The sequence below is a fragment of the Canis lupus genome, chromosome 19, assembly GCF_048164855.1.
Source record: "Canis lupus baileyi chromosome 19, mCanLup2.hap1, whole genome shotgun sequence".
Lineage (NCBI taxonomy): Eukaryota > Metazoa > Chordata > Mammalia > Carnivora > Canidae > Canis > Canis lupus.
This window is the reverse complement of record NC_132856.1, coordinates 53,730,299-53,752,350: the sequence shown is the minus strand read 5'-3', so window position 1 is coordinate 53,752,350 and position 22,052 is coordinate 53,730,299. Positions and strand designations below refer to the sequence as shown.

Genomic DNA, 22,052 nt, shown 5'->3' with positions numbered 1-22,052 from the left:
AGCCCGGTGTCCTCAGGGTCCATCCACGTGGTAGCAGGTGTCAGAGTGTCCTTCCTTTTTCAGGCTGGAAAATAATCCAGCGTGCAGATGGGCCCCCTTGTGTTTATCCATCATCCATCAATGGTGCGGTTTGGGTTTTCTTTCTTTTCCTTCTTTTCTTTTCAAGATTTATTTATTTATTTCAGAGAGAGCACAAGTGGGAGAGGCAGAGGGGGAGAGTCAAGCGGACTGTGCAGTGGGAGCCAGACGCGGGCTCCATCTCACGACCCTGAGATCATGACCTGAGCTGAAACCAGGAGTCAAAGGCTCAACTGACTGAGCCACCCAGGCAACCGTGCATCCTGGGTTTTAAAACCCACCTTCACGCTGACATCTTGCACATGTGTGCCCAGGTCATGGACAGCGAGTAGGTTTTCCGTTGCACATCTGTCCAATGGAAAGCCTGCTTTTCCATCTCCGGGCCGTGTGGGTCTTCAGCCGTCTGTCTACGAGAAATGAGAACATCCGACCTGTTTCCCGAGATGAGTGTGGGGATGGGATGAAAGAAAACATGTGAAGCTGCTCTGAACATGTCAAACAGAGAGACCTCCGAGGGCGGGCTCCCTTCCTCTCACACCATGGCTCTGACTGCTTGACTTGCTATTTCACTTTTCCTATTCCAGGTCTTTCCCAGGTCTTTCCCTGCTGGATCTGGGTTGTTGATGGTGGATGCTTTTCTTTGTGAGTGACTTTAGCGGCCCAGGCACCGGGCTCTGGATTATCCAGCTTTAAAGGTGTGCAGATTCTTTGCTTCTGAAATCATCCTCCCTGAGACATTCTCTGTCTTGATGCATTGAGACCCCCATAAAGGAGGACTGACCCTGAGCATTCACCGGTGAGAGAAGCAAAAAGCAAAGCAATACTGGTTCTTTGCGTGCTTCACCGAGGGTGGGCTCTTGCAGTGCCCCGTAGTGGTCTAAGGAATCCTCAGTGTTGTTCCAAGCCTCACATTTTAAATGGAGCTTAGGAAGGGCCCCCATTGCTGGCCTGGGGCTTCAGGAATTCATGGAGGGACCAGGGACTGGCAGAGAATGACACGGAATCAAATGGAAGCTTCTCTCTGGCTCTGCCTGCCTGCTGGCTGGTAGCATGATGAGGGCAGTGGCAACGGGACCCCCATGGCCTGGCACGTGGCCGACCCTCAGCAAAACTCCTGCAGGTGGATGGTGCAGTGGATTGCACACGTGTGTGCAGGTTGAGAGCCCAGCTGGAGATATGAGATGTGGGTTATGGGGACTCTGGAAACTTCGGTGTGACTCGGGGGAGGGTGGGGTGCTGGAGCCTCTGCAGCTGTAACTCAGGGCTGGAGGGACAGACGAACGTTGCAATTTCAGGCCCATTCCCTTGTGTGATTTCCTTCTGTCTTTGCCACAGGTCACACTCCAAGGCAGGGGTTCTCGCTGGAGGGTGACTCTAGCGGTATCTGGGCACATCTGAGGTCATGACTGGAAGGGGTGGGTGTTACTGGCATCTAGAGGGTGGAAGCCAGGGCTGCTGCTCACTGTCCACCCTTGCGCAGGACCACCCCCAAGACAGAGAATGATCCGGCTCCTGATGTCCACTGTGCTGCGGTGGAGAAAACCTGGTCCCAGACAACAGTGATGGTGGGATTGTCAGCCCCAGATCAGTCCCAGATCTCCCAAACCTGTGACGTGGGAAAGCGCCCCAGAGTTCCCAGGTGTGCGCTTGGCAAGGAAGGAGGAGCTAGCAGGTGGTCCCTGCCTCACAAGGACCGGTACCCCCTCCAAAGCTCTGTTTGGCAGAGGATGTGTTTGTTGCCTCTTGCCCGTGGTATCTCTCGTGATAAGCTTTGTGGGTTGTTCCGGATTGTGATGTTGGGGACAGCGTCCTCGTCTCCTGCTCCTGGCCCTGCAGCACTCCGTCGGTGGGAGAGGAGGCAGCTGCCCAGCTCAGTGCTCTGCTCCTGTGTAAAATGTGTTTGTGCACTTTGGTTTTGGTTCAGAGGGTCACTGGGTTGTGTGCTTTCCTTTCGTTGTTAATTTAATTTGTTACTAATAATAAAATCCGGAACTCACCTGGCCCTGAAGCCCCAGGTCATTGAGAAAGCTTGGTGGCATGCATGAGCTTTTCAAAGGATGGCTTTGGAAAAAAGCAGAGGATGGAGTAAAATCGCCCCCTGTTCCGGAACAGCAACATTTCCTGAAAACAGAATTTACCTGATTGCTGACTAAAGCAACAACTCGAACCCAAGGGGTCAATTTTTCTAGAATTACCTGGTTGTACCAAGGAGAGTTTGAGGTCTCTGGGTAGGGGCACAAAATTTAAGGCGGCATCAAAAATATTCAGTACTTGGATGCTGTATTTGAAAAAAAAAAAGTCAAATTTAAGGCCAAAGTATTTATGATGAATAAAATTTCAAAATTTTAAACTTTTTTTTTTTAAAGAGAGTGTGTGCACATGTGCATGAACTGGGCCGGGGGGTTGGGGCAGAGGGGAGAAGGAGAGAATCCTTAAGCAGGCCCAATGCTGAGTGGAACCTGACATGGGGCTTGATCTCATGACCCTGAGTTCATGACCTGAGCCGAAATCAAGAGTCAGATGCTTAACCTACTGAGCCACCCAGGCGCACCCAGATTTCAAAATTTTAAATAAAAATGGGATCTGACCCTGCTTACCCCATCCCAATCTTTTTTTTTAATTATTATTTTTTTACCTCACCCCAATCTTGGTCCTATTGAATCCTGATTTTAATAAAAAAATTTGATATTTGATGCACCATGGACTATTTGGCCTTAATTTGTTTTAAAGATTTATTTATTTATTATTCATGAGAGAGACAGAGGCAGGGGGAGAAGCAGGCTCCCTGCTGGGAGCCTGATGCAGGATTCGATCCCAGGACCCCGGGATCATGCTCTGAACTGAAGGCAGACGCTCAACCACTGAGCCATCCAGGTGTCCCTTTTGGCCTTAATTATGATTTTTAAAAATATTGTTTGTTCTGATGATCGTGTGGTTTGGCATCCACTTAACATTTGTGCCTGAGGTGAGTGCCTCATCGCCCACCTTATCCCAGTCCCAACCCTGGGAGTCTGGGTTGTTTTCTCAGATTGTTCTACAGATGGGGAAACTGAGGCCCATGGAGGGCTGAGTTTCTGTCCTGGGGTCTCAGCCAGCAAACTGGGGCAGGGACTTGATCCTGAGCAGTTGGACCATGGAATCCAGACTTTTCTGGCTTTTAGCTTCTTGTTGACTTCCTATAACTGTGCATGTTTGGGAGGCCAGAGTTTCTCCTGCTTATTTACAAGGAGAGACACCCCTGTTTCTTTTTGGTTTTTACCTTGAATTAAATCAGGGCTACATGAATTATATAAAACCTTGTCACGTAAGTGCTCAAACCATCAGATTTCGGCCGGTGTGTGTGTGTGTGTGTGTGTGTGTGTGTGTGTTTTACTTATTTATTTATTTATTTTTTAATCAGGGTGAAATGTATATAACAAAATTTACCATCTTAACCATTGTTAAGTGCACAGCTCAGGGCATGAAGCACATTCACATTGTTGTGCCACCACCCCAACCATCCATCTCCAGAACCTTCCATCTCCCCACAAGGAGACCCTGTCCCCCTTACTCCCCCATGAAGCACTGACTCCCCCTGCCCCCTGCCCCACCCTTGGCTCCCACCATCTCCTCTCTGTCCCTATGGATGGGCCTCCTCTGGGGACCTCCTGGGAGTGGGGTCCTGCAGGAGGGGCCCTTCTCGGTCTGGCTCCTCTCCCTGAGCCTGATGTCCTTGGTGTCTGTCCATGTGGTGGCAGGTGACAGGGTCCCCTTCCTTTTTAAGGTTGAATAATGTTCCGCTGTATGCATGTTTTTCTGTGTGTCTACTTATTCATTTATATTTACATCTATCTAATCACATTTTGTTTATTCAACTGATTTTTTTTTAAAAAAGGATTAAACATGCAACGATCAAAATCATCTTAAAGCGGGGTACAGGGAAAAGTAAGGTCCTCCCACGTCTATCCTCTTCCCAGAAGCAATCACTCCTCTGAGTTTCTTATTCATCCCAGAGGGGACTTGTGTGCACATATGAGTGTAGATGCCACTCACATCTGCCTGCCCCCGTTTGTGCACAAACACACTCTCCTCTATACTCTGTGCCTCGGCTTTCTCCTTTAACGTGTTTTTCTTTTGTGGCCACATCAATTGTGATGGACTCATCCAACCTGCAATCGATGGACATTCCCGGCCCTTTGTTGCTGTGAACAGTGAAGCAGTTGGCTGTCCTCATCCTTGAGATGCACAGAATTTTTCTTTGGGAGCTGCCATCCTGAGGGCTGAGAGCATCCTAGCCCTTGCTCTGGGGTTGCAGTAGGGTGGGTGAAGTAGTGTTCAAAGATGGGGCGGTTCAGAACATTCTGTATTTAAGCCTGTAAGTTATTCACACATTATTTTTGTCCTCAGACCCACACGGATCTTTTATGGGGTAAAATGCACAACTTTTACAGAGTTGATCTCCACGTTTGCATCCACGGAAGGGCAGAAGCGAGAGGTTCCAAATACATGTCTGGTTTGTTCCGGCTGTCGGGGGTGAGGTGGGAGTTACACGTTCATTGCTTGCTGCACGGTGTACTTGGAGGAACTAAGCCTTAATTATTAAGGTGATGCCCAGGCTCAGGTGGGTTTGCAGGCACCGCCAGGTGTGGGCCATTACCTTCAGCGCGCCACCTGGTCTCACCTGTCCCCGGGGTGCGGGGGTGCGCTCTCAGCCTTGCGCTCATGCCCCAGGGGGAGGTTCAACGAAGACGTGATGGTGAGCGGTGCAGCCGGGTGAGCCGGATGCAAGTTTTATGTTTGGTTTGGTCCGATCTCATTTTTCTTTCTTTGTCTTTTTTTTTAAAAAGATTTTATTTATTTATTCACGAGAGACACAGAGACCCAGGCAGCGACATAGGCAGAGGGAGAAGCAGGCTCCCTGCGGGGAGCTCGATGTGGGACTGGATCCCAGGACCCCGGGATCACACCCTGAGCCAAAAGCCCACTGAGCCACCCAGGCGTCCCCCGATCTTATTTCTGAGACACACTTGGGGACCTGAACTCCAATAACCAGCCTGCCCAACCAAGCCCCCTAGGCTTACCCAAATGCGCACCTGCATCCCCGACCTGGGCCAGTTCCTCTCCGGGTCCCTCCTAGGTTATGAGCTGCTGCACCCCCCCCCCGCCCCGCATCTGGGATTTTGCCTTCACATCGGGGTTCCCGACGCCCTTCCCTCTGCCTCTTGACCCCCACCTGCGCCACAGCCCTCTGCCACCCTCTTGCACACAGGCAAGCTTTAGGTCTTTTCTAAGGTCCAGTGCCTCGTATTTGGTAGTGGTCGCGTAGCTCTTAGCCAGTTACTGCATGCAAAATGGTGTGACTCTTTTCTATCCGATTCCTGAATTGTTTTGTGTCACTGATGACGTGTGTGGGTGTTGTGGCCCTAACCCTGTGCCCCCCCCCCCCCCCCCGCAAATGTGCTGAGCTGCATTTCCAGGTAGTAACAGGGAGTTGAGGCCTGGCTTCAGCCCAAGGCCCAGCCAGTCACCTACAGGGCCGCAGTCTTGTCACCTCCAGGCTCAGGACTGGCCCCGAATCACCGTGGCTGGGCAGGGCTCCCAGCCCATGCACGTGAGGATGTTCGTAAAAGCAGTGGCCACTGTTTTATGGCTTTTAGCCTTTGCTGGGCGCTGGCGTGGGACGGACGGTGGATGAAAGACACAGGCACCCACTCTCGTGCCGCCCGTACTCAGGGGGCCTGGTGTTCGGTAAACACGTCCACAAGCAGATGGACAAGATAATTTCAAGTCGGTGATAAGCCCTAGGAAGGAATTCTATCAGAGTGACAAGACAGGCCAGGGCCAGTGGAGGCTCCAGGAGGTAGACAGGTCAAGGGAGTCCCTTTGAGAGGAAGCTGCCACGGAGGCAATGGGGAGCAAAGTGACTTCTTGGTGGCTGGATCTGCATGTGCAAAGGCCCTGGGGTGGCCTGATGTTTTTTAAGGAATCGATTTTTTTTTTTTATTGCCTGGTTACTCAGTGCCACAGCAGAGGCACAGAATGAAGCTCAGAGCAATTCTGCAAGCAGGTGGCCAGATGATCCTCCATTTTGCAGAAAGGGATGTGGGCTCAGAGAGGTCAAGACACTTGCCCAGGAGGCCAGAGTCAGGCAGTAGCAGATTCCACCTTGGATCTTACTCTCTGCCCTGAGCTTCTAGCCACTGGCATGCACTCTCTGAATAGATTACCATGTGGGGTATAAGGACAGCACTGCCTCACAGCCTCCATTAGACCCCCTCGGTCAGCTCAGCAGCTGCCCCCCCGCCTCTCTCAGGCGGGGTCTCTGGCTCTGGCACCAGTGGGCCAGGACTTATCCTGGCCCCTTCTCACCCCCCATTTCCTTAGAGCCATGGCTGTTGGTTTCTCACACATGTAATGATTGTTCTCTGAAGCTAATCAAGATTCTAATGCTTGTGTGTGTTAGACCCCATTTTTTTTAATGATTTCATTTATTTGAGAGAGTGAGCGAGAGAGAACAAGTAGGGGGAGAGGGAGAAGCAGACTCCCCGCTGAGCAGGGAGCCCAATGCAGGGCCCCGTCTCAGGACCCTGGGATCATGACCTGAGCCGAAGGCAGATGCTTAACCCATAGAGCCACCCAGGGGCCCCTAGACCCCATTTCTCTAATGTAAAGTTTCTATTTGGGCACCTGCTGTCTAATTTTCCAAGGTGGGTTTTTTTCTTTCTTGCTTCTTTCTTTTTTTTTTTTTTTTGGCTGCTAAGGAAAAGTGCATTAATTTTTATCTTTGTATCCTGTGGAACTCTGTGAATAATGGGCAGTGGGGGGTGAGGACTGCCAAGGAAACAGATAGGAAGGAAATTCTCAGGGTGGGGGGGATATCTGAGAACCAAGGTACATCTTTGATCTCCAGATGCCATGGAGGGAAAGGCCAGGTGAGCTGGGGGTGAGGGTGGTGGGGGGCGTACCCAGGAAGGCCAGGGGCTGTGTGCGAGTTCCAGCACCAGCCCAGTGACATCACAGAGGGGTGACTGTCATTGCCTGAGAGCAGTGCCAGGAAGTAGAGGTTTGTGAGCCAAATATGAGGTGTTTTCCTGGGGGTGCAAAGGGGACACCCAACAAGGTGGAGCCGTGTCCCCGTGGAGACTGTAGGTTTCTTTATCTGCTTGAGGATTTCCTTCCTCCCAACCTTTCTCTCAGTGTGTGTGTGTGTGTGTGTGTGTGTGTGTGTGTTTGTGTATGTGTCTGTGTGAAGGGACACAGTTACACCTCTTGCTTTGGGTCTTACTCATTTTAAGTTTGAGCCCAAAGTCATTCGAGGCGCAAATTCCCAACCTTTCCCAGCATTTCATAATCACAGGCCTCAGGGAGGAATGTGCCCCAAAGCCCTCCAATTATGGTTTCCTTTGGAGGCTATTAAATCTTGATCCCTGAGAGGAAAATTGGGCATTCTCTGTTCTCCCTTTCAGTCTCCAGTGTTCTGCTACTGTTGGTGAGCCCTTCTAGAAACTTCCAAGTGGTTCCGAAGGCCGTTTAGGTACCATTGGGAAGTGTGGTTATTTTATGACGTTGCTGGGCTTTTTAGAAAGAGCACGTCGTGGGTTTTACAATGATCCCTGGACAATCATGTTAGCTGTGTCCTTTGCGGGGAAGATGGGAGTGTGGGGTTGATGGGAAGGTGGAGAGACTGGGGATTTGGCTTCGAATGGACACACAAGTGTCTGGTGGGGACCTGCCTGTGCTGGCTGTGGGGATCCTGGAGAGCACGGGCCCCGGTGTTTTCTGCCTTGGATGCCTGCCTGGCCTCGGGCCGCCTGACATGGAGCAGGTGGATGTTTGGGGAACAAACATGGGGAACTGAAAGGAGCACGGTGATGGGCTGGGTTTCCAGGGTCACCAGTGATGTCAGATCTCAGTCTGCGTCCCCTGCTGCCACTCCTGCCCCATCCTTAGCAGATGGCAGGCTACAAACGTGCGGATCGGCACACTTTCCCTAGAACTCTTTAGGGGCGGGGGGTGGGGGGGAGATGAAAGTTGCTTGGGGCGCATTTTCGATTTGATCATCTAATCCAAATCTAGTGCCTCCCCGCCAATGGGACGGAGGAGGTCCACTACTTTGTGGAGGAGTCAAGGCCGGACAGATGAGATGCCTGGCATGGTCGCTGGTGGCTGAGGACGCCTGCGGAGCCCCTTCCTTGGGCTCTTCTACACAGATCATGTTTCATGCATCATCCCATCTGATCCACGAGACAGCCCAAGCTGCTCTTACTATCCCTGTGGAGACACACAGGGAAACTGAGGCATGGGCCGCAGAGTCACAAGACCAGGAAGTAGCATGCATCGGCTCAAAAACCCAGGTCTGCCAGAAGTCATAGTTCTGTGTGCTCCACGCTGGGGTGATACGAAGCTGTGGATCTGGGGTCTGATGAGAAAGCCTCCAGAGAGATTTGGAGAGAATGCAGAAATCCCCCCACGCCCGTTCATCGTATCATCGTACGGTCCCCAATCCAGGCCCGGTCGCTGAGGGACCGGGATGTGGGGCGGGCTGGCTGTACAGCAGCCTGATTGCACGGTGAGGCCGGAGAGGGGACCTGTGGGGGCTGAGGCAGGACAGGGTTCCCCCAGAAGACGGCATTTAGCTCTCTGGCCGTTGAGTCCAAGAAAGGAACACTTGAGCTTTTCCAGAATAACCGGCCAAGGAAATTAACAGCCCCCTGTGAACTTTGCCTAGAGTATCAGCACCATTGGTAACTCAATGTTCTTGATACGTAAACTAAATGTTCCTGAGCCATTCGGCCGCCTCCCCAAGAGGTGTGGAATTGTCTCTGCTGTTCCCCAGCTGGTGTCGGAGCTCAGGAGGGTGCCTGCGGCTCAGCAGGTGCTCAGATCTGTGGACTGAAGGGACCTAAAGGGATACGGGGCGGGGGGCCTGGCATTGGGATGTGTTGTGCTACCTAGTGAACTTTTTAATTAAGAAGCAAAGAGTTCATAGGCAGCCCGTCTCTAAAGGTCGAAGGGGTTTCCAGGGCATCTCCATGGTGCCGAAAACAATCCACCTGTGAATAAATACTGGCCGGAGAGTGAGGGCGTGGATGTTGTTGATCCTGGTGGGGAAGCACCATCCCTCCGTGGTCATAGCATGTGTGTAAAAGGGGCCAATAAGCTTTCTCACCACCAAGAGAGAAGGTGACTTAGTGTGGGTGTTGAGGAACTCCCCATCTAAGTTTTAGATGGTACCGGGCATCCAGTGTGACGGGAGAACATTCCCATGATTTTATTTTCCTTCATGCACTTTCCCTAAGCGTGTGCCCGGACTTGGCAGCGTAAATAGAGGTGGAGCCAGGGAGTTGCAGGTGTCCGGGCTGTTTGCTCAGGTAGATGGAGGGCTACGAAGTGGATCTGCAGAGCTAGTGAAGTCTGAGGATCCAGTGACCAAGGGGCAAACTCATTCTTTTCTGGGGTTGGAATACACATGGGCAGGAAATGGGTTTTCCCCCAAATCAGAGAGCTCCATCCCCCCCACCCCCAATAGCATAGTAGTGTTGGAGGCAAACACACTGTAGTGTCCCAAAACAGCCACAGGGGCTCTTGGCGTGGAGAGGACACCAGGAGCTTCTGGTCTTTTCTAGACAGAAAATAAAGCAGCTAGACTGGCTTTAGGGACCATCTCAATAAGGAAATATGCCACAAGTTCTCTCCTTTGGTCACGATGGAATTTGCAATATAGGTGTGTTTTCTTTTTTTCAGAGTTAACTCTATTCTCCTTTGTGGTGTGCCTCTGCAGAAATGCAGTACATTGTGCTGTTTACTTTTGTCCTTGAGAAGTCGAGAAGATTTTCCCCGTTCCCTGTGGCTGGGTCTAAACTCTGCTAGCTCATGTGTGTAGCAGCTCCCGGGAAACTTGAATGTGTACATTCAAGACCACCGTGTACTTGTTATTTTTTTTTATTTTTTATTTTTCGTGTACTTGTTATTGAAAAGCCATCAGTCATGTGAACGAGGGGACTTTTTTATGGTGGAGATTGTCCCCGGGAAACCCTCCTTACAATTGAGACCTTCCACTGTGACAGATTTCAAACTCTGACATTCCCCATCTCTACTTCCTTGTTTCCATGGAGGCTGCAGTTCTCTCTCTCTCTCTCTCTCTCTCTCTCTCTCTCTCTCTCCCCCTCCACCTCCCCCCCACTAGAAAATGGTTATACCTAATGCCAAAAATGACACGGAAAACTTGACCATGTGTGGAATGGAGAAAAATAGGCAAGGAACTCAAGGCAAAAGGTGTTAGTAGGGAGGAAAGGAGAGGTTTTGCATTGTGTGAAGAGACCATCCTTACTGAAGGTCCACTAGCAAAGTATCAAACTTCAGAGAGTAATTTGTAGGAAGCACAAGAATTGAGAAATCTTTGGGGAACCTCAAACACCGTCTTGATCATGTAGATAAACCTCAATTAGGCAACAAGGAGTTTGGATAATGTGGTTAAATAAGATCGTGATAACAGATACAGACTGAACTTTGTACTCTACGACTGATACACATTTTAAAGTGCTCTTGGAATATTCAGAGAGATTATCTATTAAATCTCACACAAAAAAAACCCCACAACCAAAAAGGACCCCCAACAGGGTCCAAAAAGCAGACATTGCACTGGCCCTAATCTGTTGCTACAAGTAAATGTAAGTGGAAATTAATTTTTAAAAGCTTAACTGAACAAGCATGCGAAACAAACTCCTACCATGTGATGATTAAACACAAAACATAACTCTTAACTTGGGCTGGGAGGATCTCGATACTGTAAGGATAGACTCTTTAGAAGGCAGCGGAGTGGGTGCAGAGACCAAGGCAGGGCCGTAAGCGATCACATACAGAAATCACAAAAATGACATGACGAATAATAGAACAGGTCTACACCAGAAGAAGGGAATAATAAATTAACAGGGGCAAAGTGATTTAGAGAACAGAACTGTCCTATTCGAGAGCTGGGTCTTGTAGAGCCACAACACCCAAGAAGGTAGCCACGAGCCACGTGAAAATTGTTTCTCAGTCACGTTAGTCAAATTTCTGGCTCTCCGTGGCTGCATGTGGCTCGTGAATTGGGACAGCACAGATACAGAACTTTCCTGTCAATGCAGAAAGTTTATAGGATAGTGCTGTTTTCTAAAGAATTTATAAAGTAAGGTAACAAAAAAAAAAGGGGGGGGGGGAAGGATGGATATTATAAAATTAAGAATGAAAATAGAAATGGAATTTAGAACCCAATAAAAGAAATATAGACAGCTCTGGTGATACTTTTGGGGGATGTTATTGAAATTTCTTCACTCAGTGTTTTAAGCACTTATTTTACTAGATTGACCAGTACCTCGTGGAAGAAATTAAGGCTCTGATTTTGCCCTGAAGAGCAGCTATGCCTGAATCTCATAAGCCGTGCCATTGTCATTGCTAACTTCCGAAGAGCCTGTAAAGTTTACCTTGGCCCAGGAAGCAAAAAATCTGAGTAGGTGGAAACAGCTTTTAAAAAGTTATTACTCTTAGTATTAGATACACAAATGGAGAAAACTTTAAAAATGCCCACCACAAGCAAGCAGGGGTCCTTGTACCTTGCAAGAGTGTGGGCTGAGGAGTGGCTTAGCGAGCACAGACACAATCACTTGAGTGCAGAAGCCCTGACGTTCCCGACTGCACACGTTCAAGCCCGGGTCAGGGAAGTCTGAGCACCCAGCTTCCTTGTCTGTCGTTTGTCTTATGGGTCGTGCCCAGCTGCCCGAGGTAGAAACTTGGGAACCATCTGGGAGAGAAGTCCTGAAGGCTCCACCTCCCTGGTGGTTTCAGAACAGTCTCTTCCTTCCAGTCGCCTCTGCCCTTGCCTTGCTCAGCCGTCCACCAGACAGCTAGAAAATTGCCCTAAACCTGGATCTGATGCTGTCTTTTCTGGTTGAGGCCCTTCCTCGGCTTCTTAGGCAGCGCAAAGTCCAAGCCCCTGGGCTCCCTAACTTTCCTGTCTGCCCTGACCTCCCATGCCTCTCCCTGTACTTTGCCCTTCATCAACTCTGAACTGTTTATAGTTCCCTAAAGGCAGCCCCGATGATTCATGCATTTGCACGTACTGTCCCTCCCCCATGGGATAAAGCCAGTCAGTCACCTGATCCCCCACTTTTTTTTTTTTTTTACCCCTATAAGCTTTACTGTGCACCTACTGTGTGCATGGCTCTGGGACCCAGTGTAGGTCAGGCAAGGTCCTCCCTTTCAGAGCTTACCTGTCTGTTGTGCATGTTGGGGGGGGGGGGAAGAGAGAGAGAGAGAGAGAGAGGCAGTATCCCCATTCACGTCTGCATACCAGTGCCCACGAGGGGCCCGATCCAGGTGGGCCAGGGTGGGGAACAGGTGAATAGAACCCACAGAACTCCGTGATGCCACCCGCAGCCCCATTCTCCCCGGGAGACCTGGGCTCGGGTTTTGCCCCTGCTGCTTGCTAGCTGGGTTGGCATTAGCAAGGCAGCCCTTCTGTGCCTCAGAAGGAGATGGTTGTTTGAGCAATGGGATTAATATCTTCTAACCCTTGTGGGTTGAACGTTGTATTCTGCAGACGGAATTCACATCTTAAACTGCACTCTTGGTGGTGGTGGTGGTGGTGGGGTGGTGGTGGTTAGAGATCATGCCCAATGGGGGCCTCGCTTTACTGGAACTGCAAATGCACGCCGAGCCCCCAAGGTCTGACGTCTTCACGTCTACAGGGAACACTGGCTGGAAGGCATCCCAAAAACAGCCTGTAGGTTTCCTTAGAAGTGTAATTTAGGAGTAGGGCCTCAGGTTTTCTGGGGGAGTGGTGGCTGGAAATACCCGGGATAGGGTCGGGGCAGCGCTGTCCCGCTGTCCGGCTCCGCGGGCTCTGCCCTCGCCACTCCCCCTGGCCTCCGGTCCGGGGGTTGCGCGCTGTGACCCTGGCAGCCGCTGCCCCTCTCTGGGCCCCGAGCGCGCGAGGCCCGGGGCCAGGGCACCCCTCGGCCACCCCCGGCGCTGCCACGCGGTGACCCGATCTCCTCCCGGGCACACGCCCAGCTCGCGCGGTGGCTGCTCGGGCGGCCCGCGCACTCGGCTGCACCGCTGCTTTTCGCTTTTCCCCGAGTCGGGTCTTTGCAGGCCCGTCCCTGGGGTCCGCACGGCGGGGAGGCCCTCCCGGGGCGCCCCCCCGCCCCCCGCCCCGTCCCCCCCAGCGCGGCAGCCCCGCGGCGGTCACGGCCCGAGCGCCAGTCGGGCCGACTGAGCCCCGCGCGCCCGGGGGCGGGGCCACAGCTCCGGCAACACGCCCGCCTATTGGCTGAGCGCGAGGGCGGCGCTGCGGCCGCCGCCACCGCCCGGCCTGGATCCCACGGAGCGGACCGCGCCTCGGGCGCCTCGGGCTTTGTGCGGCGCGCGGCCGCCGCGGGCTCCAGGGGGCGGGGCCTCCCCCCGCCCTCGCCCCGCCCGTGAGGAGCTCAACACGCGCAGCTGCCCGCAACCGCCCAATCCCGAGGCTGCCTGCGCGGGCAGCGCTGCCCCTCCCCTTCCCCGGGCCCGCCCCCTTCCTGACCTGCGCGCGCCGTAGGTCTCCTAAGAGCTTCGCAATTCGATTCCAAAGGCATCTGGAAAGCCGATCGGTCGGCGCGCGTGGGGGCGGCCTTGTCGGGGCAGCAGAGGGGGAGCTGCCCTGCTTCAAGGACACGCGTCCTTGCGGTCGTCGCTTCGAGTGGATCGCACGCTCCGCAGAGCGTCTGTCGACCACCCAGCTGGCTGCACCATCAGATCATCTACTGGATTCCAGGGGGTGGGAGGGGGGCTGCTGCCCGCGTTCGGGACGCCGGGGCGCCCCAGGGGTTCGAACCTCCACCGCCCCGGGGTTCGGGGCTGGCGTCGGGGCGGGGAGCGGCGGAGAGGATCTGCGGATGCAGACCGAGTGCATGACTCTGCAGAGTTTATAAAATTCACACTTTCAGGGAGAGCCACGGGGCCCTGTGGGGAATGTGTCTGCAGGCCCATGACGCAACTGTTCCGTTTGGAAATTTCTGGAAAGCAGTAATTTGGGGAATAATAAATCTTGAGTGGTGTGTGTCTTTTTTTTTTTTTTCCTCCCCCCCAACTACAGGCTTTGGAAAGAAATGTACCAAAATGTTATTAACATATGTCGTGCTATGGAAACATAGTGGCTTTTTCCCCTTGGGCTTTGTTTTGCTTTTTACCATATAGCTGCTTCATGAAGGAACATGAAACCGATTTGAACTTAAAAAGGCAAAGAGGAAAAGGAAGGGTGGCTGTCTTTTTCTAAGCCCGTCGTTTACAAGGCAGCCTGCGCTAGCCTTTCCCCCTCTTTATTTGGATTTATTTTAACCTTTTTATTTTGATGTGGTTTTCAAGTTTCCAGAAAAGTTGCAAGAGTCGTATCCAGATTCCCTAGTTGCTTACATTTTCCCCCATTTGTTTTTATCTCTAAGCATTTAGGTACATTCATTATATACTGCTTTTTTTTTTTTTTTTCTTTTTCCTGGACCTTTGGAGAGTCAGTCGCAGGCTGACTTAAAATTACTTTTACTCGTAATTCTTCAGTGGTTTTCTAAGGACAAGAAAATTGTCTTGCACAGCTGCAGTATAATGAGCACAGTCAGAAAGTTAACACTGACGCAATATTTTAATCCACAGCCTCATGTAGAACTCTCATCCCTCCTGCCAGTGTTGTCTTCATCAATACTATTCCCCCCCCCCCCCCCCCCCCGACCCTGTTTTGGATCTAGGACCACACTTCTTATTTAATTGCTTTGACTGTTAAAAGGCAAAAATGATCTTAAGAGAATGTTTGTAAAAGCTCCCAATCGAGGCAGGCAGCTATTCTAATGTAGTGGTACTGGTGTATTTGGGGGTAGAACTGTATAATTGATCAACAGTACTTTATTAATTGTCTGCTAGAGGCTTTAAAAAAGTGTGTTTTGGGGATCCCTGGGTGGCTCAGGGGTTTAGCGCCTGCCTTTGTCCCAGGGCACGATCCTGGAGTCCCGGGATTGAGTCCCACGTCGCGCTCCCGGCATGGAGCCTGCTTCTCCTTCCTCCTGTGTCTCTGCCTCTCTCTCTCTCTCTCTCTCTCTCTCTCTCTCTATGTCTATCATAAATAAATAAATAAATAAATAAATAAATAAATAAATAAATAAATCTTTAAAGAAAAGTGTGTTTTCAATACATGTTGGTTTTAAAAGGTACATATATGTAGCAAAAACAAAAAACAAACCCCCAAAACCCACCCCACCTAATTTGCTGATATGTAAGGATGCCCTACTTACCCTCTATTCCAAGTTCATTCCACTCCCCACAGTTTTGAGGCATATATCTTGTGTCCCTTCCAGAGGGGTGTATGTTTCATTTGTCCTTTCTTTGCCCCCCCATTTATTTATTTTTATTTTTAATTTTTTTAATTCTTTTTTTTTCCAGATTTTATTTATTTATTCATGAGAGACACACAGAGAGAGAGAGGCAGAGACACAGGTAGAGGGAGAAGCAGGCTCCATGCAGGGAGCCCGATGTGGGACTTGATCCCCAGACTCCAGTATTACGCCCTGGGCCGAAGGCAGGCACTAAACCACTGAGCCACCCAGGGATCCTCTATTTTTAATTTTTTAAAAAGATTTTATTTATTTATTCATGAGAGACACAGAGAGAGGCAGAGACGCAGGCAGAGGGAGAAGCAGTCTCCTTGCAGGGAGCCTAATGTGGGATTCGATACTAGATCCTGGGATCGTGACCTGAGTGGAAGGCAGACACCCAACCGCTGAGCCATCGAGGCTAAAATAAATCTTAAAAAAAAAAAAAAAAAAAAAAAGGAAGAAGAAGAAGAAGTATACGTTTAACTTTGTAAGAAACTACCTAACTATTTTCCAAATGAGCTGCCCTGGTTTTTGCATTCCTGCTACGTTTGATTCTTTCCTTTCTCCACAAAGGAGTTACATCCTTTAGACACTGCTCTCTGCATCTTGCTTGTTTGACTTACTCCGTCAGAATGCCGTCTTTTGTTTTTTTCTTTTTTAGAAAGATGCAGAGTCTTTATTTTTTTTTAATTTTTATTTATTTATGATAGTCACAGAGAGAGAGAGAGAGAGAGAGAGAGAGAGAGAGGCAGAGCCACAGGCAGAGGGAGAAGCAGGCTCCATGCACCGGGAGCCCGACGTGGGATTTGATCCCGTGTCTCCAGGATCGCGCCCTGGGCCAAAGGCAGGCGCTAAACCGCTGCGCCACCCAGGGATCCCGTCTTTTTTTTTTTTTTTTACAGCTGCATACTATTCCACTCCTTGAGCCCCAGTAATTGATTCTCGTGGTCTCCTGCTATGGACTTTTCGGGTGTTTCCAGTCCTTTGCTGTTATAAACCCAACTGGTCCTGTAGGGTGAAGCCAATCCTTTTCCAGGTTTCTTGGTACCCAGGTTCTCTCTCACCTGCAGGGCAGTTCCTAGCAGGAGAAATACTGGGTCAAATTGCACTTGCCTCCTTCGCTTTAATCACCTTTTCCTAAATAAGTTGACCTTCCTGTCGATCTCCCTCTGGGGAGCATTGCACTTACTTCTAGGATCCAATCAGAGGATTGGTGAGCCACCTCCTCACTTCATGGATTTATGTAGGGTGCAGTTATCAAGCTTCTCAACAGGGCCTAGTGGGAAAGCCACTTGAGGTAAAGTTTCAGGAAGGCTGTGGCTGCTGCTTTTAGCGTAACTGGTGACCAGGGGTTTTTGGGAACCTTTAGGGAGAAGTGGGAGGGAATTGAGGCCAGCAGTCAAGGCACCATGTAGGGAAGAGGGAGATGGATGGACAAGGGAACTTGTGTGTTTGGAGGAGGAACTGGTGCTTGCTGTCTCTGGGAGATCTGGGTAGATGTTCCCTATGCACACGTTGTGCATCTGCACCTGTCCTGGGGAAGTGGGCACCCCCCCCCCCCACTGCTTGACATTTTCTCAAAGAGGCTGCTATTGTCTTTAACAGAAACAGCCTGGGTGGGGGGTGGCTCAGAGGGCTGGGGCTGGGGCTCATTTGGTGTTTATGAGAGGGGGCGGTCGAGCTCAGCTCGTGGAGAGGAAAGTCAGCCCCCTCCTCCATCTGGTCATTTTTCCTCTTGCACAACCTGTGGTTTTCATAATTCAGCCTGGGGAGGGGTGGGGGGCCGCAGAGGCTGGCCCAGCGGCATTTCTATTAAATAAGATCAAGTACTTGGAAACAGAATGGGAGACACCCAGAGGTGGCTTATCGTTATCAAAACATAGTCTTCAAAAGTTAAAAACATAACTTTTAAGTAAAAAAAAAAAAAAAAAAAGGCAAAGGAACACCACCAGTCAGTCCATTCCTTTTAACTCTTTGGTGAGGAGGCCCGCAGGAGGGCAAAGCATTTGTCATCGCTGAAATAGAATTGCAAAGTTAGCTATAGGGCGCTTCATGTCCTTTGGGGCCACAACACTGGCATCTCTGGGAGGTTATGTCTGCTGGTGGAGGAAAGTCACTTACAGCGTATCCATCTATGAGGTGATGTTGACTCCCTCGGAGTCTAGGCCCTGATAGGGATGGTAACTCAATCACAGGTATGCTTCCCTGAGCAGGGGCTGGCAGTCTATCCAGCCCCTTGCCTGCTTCTGTAAAAGTTTTATGGGGCACAACCATGCCTGTGCACACATGCACCTTCTCGGGGGCCGCTTTGTGGCCCTTTGCGGAAAAAGCCTGCCAGCTGCTGTGCTGGAACTGGAGGTACTTCTCAGGTGGGCTCCAGCATAGAGTTGGAAACTCCTGCTCTCAGCCTCCGGCCTTGTGTGCAAGTGTGGAGTATTTTTTCTTGGCATTGTCTAGGCCGGAAGGCTTATGTGTTTGGGAAGTTTTTGTTGGGTCTTTGCTAATGCTTCTTTTGAACTCAAGGGCTGATTCTCAGACACAGCCCCAGCCCAGGAAATAGAGCCCTTCCTGTTCTCACATGTGCCTTCCCAGAGGGTGGGGTCTTTGTGGGTCCTAGGTATTGTTGTCTGCCTTAAATATTGCTTCCTGCCATTGACCCTCAGCCCTTGGGTCCCTGCAGACAGTTCATTAATCACGATGGCGATCATGATAATAGTATCCGTAGTAGCTAATTTGTATCAAACCTACACATTGATCAAAGAATCCAGTGCCTGGGTGGCTCAGTCTGTTAAGCATCTGACTCTCGATCTCGGCTCAGGTCTTGATCTCAGGGTGGTGAATTCAAACCCCATGTTGGGCTCCATGCTGGGTGTGGAGCCTACTTAATAAAAACGAATCTAAATGAAAATCTAAATGAAAATGGACCCCAAAGAATCCAGTGCTTTATCCACATCATCTTATTTAGTTGTGAGAAGTTAAGGGATTTTACAAACTGTCCCCATTTTACAAACAAGAAAAGGGAGGCTGGTGCTTCTTTAAGGAAATCTTTATGGCGGGCCTGTGGGGTGGCGGGCGCTGTGTTGCCAAAGCTGAATGAGGGTCGCTTCGTCCCTTGGCTGCATGGACCCTGTGGATGGCCACGGTGATTCTTTAGACCCAGGAATATCAGATTCAGAGCCAAAAGATCAAGGGTTTAGCTTTGACCCTGCTGCTTCTCAAAAGGGCCTGTTGTCTGGCCAATGTGAAATGGAGATACCAGTACCTACCCCTCTCTCTGCTGGAGTCTTTGTTAGAATTAAGTGAAAATCTAATGGGTGGTACGTAATCCCTAAAAAAACCTACACAGACTTTCTTCCATCACCCACCTACCTTCCTTCCTTTCTTCCTTTCTTTCTTTTTTTCTTTCTTTCTTTTCTAAAAAATATTTGTTTATTCATGAGAGACACACACACACAGAGAGGCAGAGACACAGGCAGAGGGAGAAGTAGGCTCCCTACAGGGAGCCCGATGAGGGACTCCATCCCAGGACCCGGGATCACAGCCTGAGCTGAAGGCAGATGCTCAACCACTGAGCCACCCAGATGTTCCACCTGCCTTTATCCTGTTATACCTTATTAGTTCTTTCTGCGTCCATAGAGTAAAAAGTCAGAATATGCACCATGCAGAGATGCTCCAAATTTTGCATTTGCATGTAAATATTCATGATATTTGTGGAGCACCTACAACCGGGGGATGAGTCTTGGATGCATTCTTGGGCCAGTGGCTAAAAGTTGGGTGCCTGGAACTGCTCCAGAGTCATTCCTTTTGCCTCCTCTCTGTGTGATCGGAGCTGTGCCTCCTGAGCTCCTGCTGGCGGAAGCCCCGTCTTAGGACTGGGTGTCCCAGGAGCGGGTGCTGTGAATGGAGCAGACATAGCCTGCCCTCTAGCCTTCCTCCTAGACAGATGGTCAACAAACAGCCAGTATAATTTTTGAGAGTGATAAATACCATAAGAAAAATGTCATCAGATAATGTGTTAGAACATGGTTAAGAAGGGGGGAGTGACTTCCAGTGGGGAGGTCAGGGAAGGTCTTTCTAAAGTGCTGGGACCTGAAGGAAGAGAAGAGCCAGTCATCGGGAGGTAATGGGGAGGGCGCTCCAGCCAGTGGGGACAGCAGATGCAAAGGTCCTCAGGTAGGAGTGTGTGTGTGTGTACAGTGGGGGGGGGGGGGAGCAGAAAGGAGACCCAAATGGTTGCTGCCTGAGTCTAGGAGAAGGACTCCAAGGGGCCAGCAGGCTAGACCACAAGGGACCTTGGAGGCCTTGGCAAGGACTTGATTTTCATTCTCAAAGCCTCTGCTGTCCAGTGTAGGAGCCAGTAGCTACCTATGGCTGGTAAAATTAAAACTGAAATCCAGGGATGCCTGGGGGGCTCAGTGGTCAAGCGTCTGCCTTCAGCTCAGGGTGTGATCCCCGGGGTCCTGGGATCGAGTCCTGTATTGGGTTCCCTGCATGGAGCCTGCTTCTCCCTCTGCCTGTGTCTCGGCCTCTCTCTCCGTGTCTCTCATGAATAAATAAATAAAATCTTAAAAAAAAAAACACCCAGTGAAATCCAATGAAAAGTTTAATTCTTCAGTAGAAATTGGAACCCTTGGGTACGCTTGCTAGGAATGTAAAATGGTGTAGCCACTGTGGAAAACAGTATGGCAGTCCCTCAAAAAATTAAAAATAGAATTACCATTATGATTCAACAATTCTGCTGCTGGGTGTACACATAGGAGAATTGAGAGCCGAGTCTCGGAGACAGATTTGTGTATCCATGATCTTCACGGCATTATTCACAATGCCTCAAAAGGTGGAAACAACCCAAGTGCCAATTGATGGATGAATGAAAAAATAAAATGTGGTATATGCACGCTGTAGAATGCTACTCAGCCTTAAAAAGGAGAGCAGTTCTGACACCTGGTACAATATGGATGAGTCGTGAAGACATTATGCTCAGTGAAATAAGCCAGTCACATAAGGACACGTGGTATATGACTCCACTCCCAGGAGGTGCCCAGAGGAGTCCCGTCCACACGGACAGAGAGGAGATGGTGGGAGTTCAGGGTTGAGCAGGGGGTGGGTTGTCAGTGTTTGATTTTATTTATTTTCACTTTTTAAATATTTTTATTTATTTATTCATTCATGAGGGATAGAGAGAAAGAGAGAGGCAGAGACACAGGCAGAGGGAGAAGCAGGCTCCCTGCGAGGTGTCCGACGCAGGACTTGATCCCAGGACCCCAGGATCATGACCTGAGCCAAAGGCAGACGCTCAACCACTGAGCCACCCCGGTGCCTGAGAATCAGTGTTCTAAATACAGACAGAGTTTCAGTCTGGGAAGAGGAGGACGTTTGGTGATGGATGGAGGGAATGGCTGGTCGCCGTGGCGGCGGCGGCGGTGGTGGTGGTGGTGGTGGTGGTTCTACCTTGGGCCCCTTTTAAGGGCCACTGAGCTGTGCCCTTAAAAATGGCTAAGATGGTCAATTTTATGCTGTGTGTATTTTGCCACAATTAAAAAAAATTGGTTCCTCATTGCACTAACCACACACGAGAGCCGCAGGGGAGTAGTGGCTACCGTGTTGGTGTTGGACAGTGCAGCTCGAGAACATTCCCGTCCTCGCAGAAAGTTCCATCAGATGGTGCTGCTCCTGTGGGAATGCGGCTGCAGGGGCCGATTTGTTGGGCTCCACTGGGGCCTTAATTAAAGTTACTGCAGCAAAGAGCCCGAGGGGCTTGGGGTCAGTAACACTCACCAGCGTCCAAAGTGTGCTTCAGGCCGTGCAGAGTGTGTGAGCGAAGAAAGCGACTCCAGGGACCGGTGGGGTCACGGCCGAGGTCTGTCCAGCCTCAGCAAAGCCCCTGGTCCATGCACAGATTTGCCCGCAGACTGGGAAGGGAGGCCCGGTTATTAGGGACCAGGCTGGTTATTAGGGACCAGGCCGGATGCTGAGAGACTGAAATCAAGGGGAGGGGGTGTATTTAGGGGATGGGTGACAAGCTGCTGGGGGAAGCCAGGCCAGAGTCCAGACCTGGGGAGGCGAGTTCAGCTGCGCGGAGCCAGGAGCTCCCCGGGCCATGAAATCAGAGGCCAACTTCTGGCCTCCCCACCTGCAGGGACCAGAAACACCCCCTCCCCTAACCTCCGGCTCCGGCTCCGTGCTTGTTGCTTAGGCACTTGCCCAGCTGTGTGTTTGGGTGACTAACCTGCTTCTTCCCTTAGACCCCGCCGCAGGGAGGGTCTGTGGCCACCTGGGCCCTGCACTTCCTTGTTCTTTGGCTGCAATGTTTAGATCGAGGCGATCGGATGTCTGTTGAAGTGATAAATGACCTTTGGGCAATTGGCTTAACCTTCCTGTACCTTGGTTTCCCCCTTTGTAACGTGGAGGAAATGGACAAAATACCGTCTCTTTTTACCAGTCCTGCAGGAGCGTGCTGGAGCCGGCTTGCTGGAGCCGACGGTCACACTGGCGGGACATTCGTGAACTGGTGATTAAAGAAGCCGCTGTGGAAGTTTACATGCTGTAGACTTATAATTAACAAATTCTGGTAAAAAAAAAAAAAACCAAAAAACAAAAAAACGAGGCGACAGGGATGCC

At 50.6% G+C, this 22,052-nt stretch overlaps 1 protein-coding gene across 5 annotated transcripts in view; it reads left to right on the top strand.

Annotated features, from left to right (window-relative positions):
• INSR (insulin receptor) overlaps nucleotides 1–22,052 on the top strand; it is a 135,528-nt gene that overhangs the window by 58,921 nt on the left and 54,555 nt on the right. The window contains exon 1 of one of the 5 annotated variants that reach the window (XM_072787408.1): nucleotides 6,953–6,989. The exons of 3 other annotated variants lie outside the window; for them this stretch is intronic. In XM_072787408.1, the coding sequence (XP_072643509.1) occupies nucleotides 6,968–6,989 (22 nt within the window). In that variant the 5' untranslated portion in view covers nucleotides 6,953–6,967. Of the gene's footprint in view, nucleotides 1–6,952; nucleotides 6,990–7,134; nucleotides 7,203–22,052 lie in introns of those variants that run through there. One more of the 5 variants, XM_072787407.1, reaches the window with a different exon arrangement.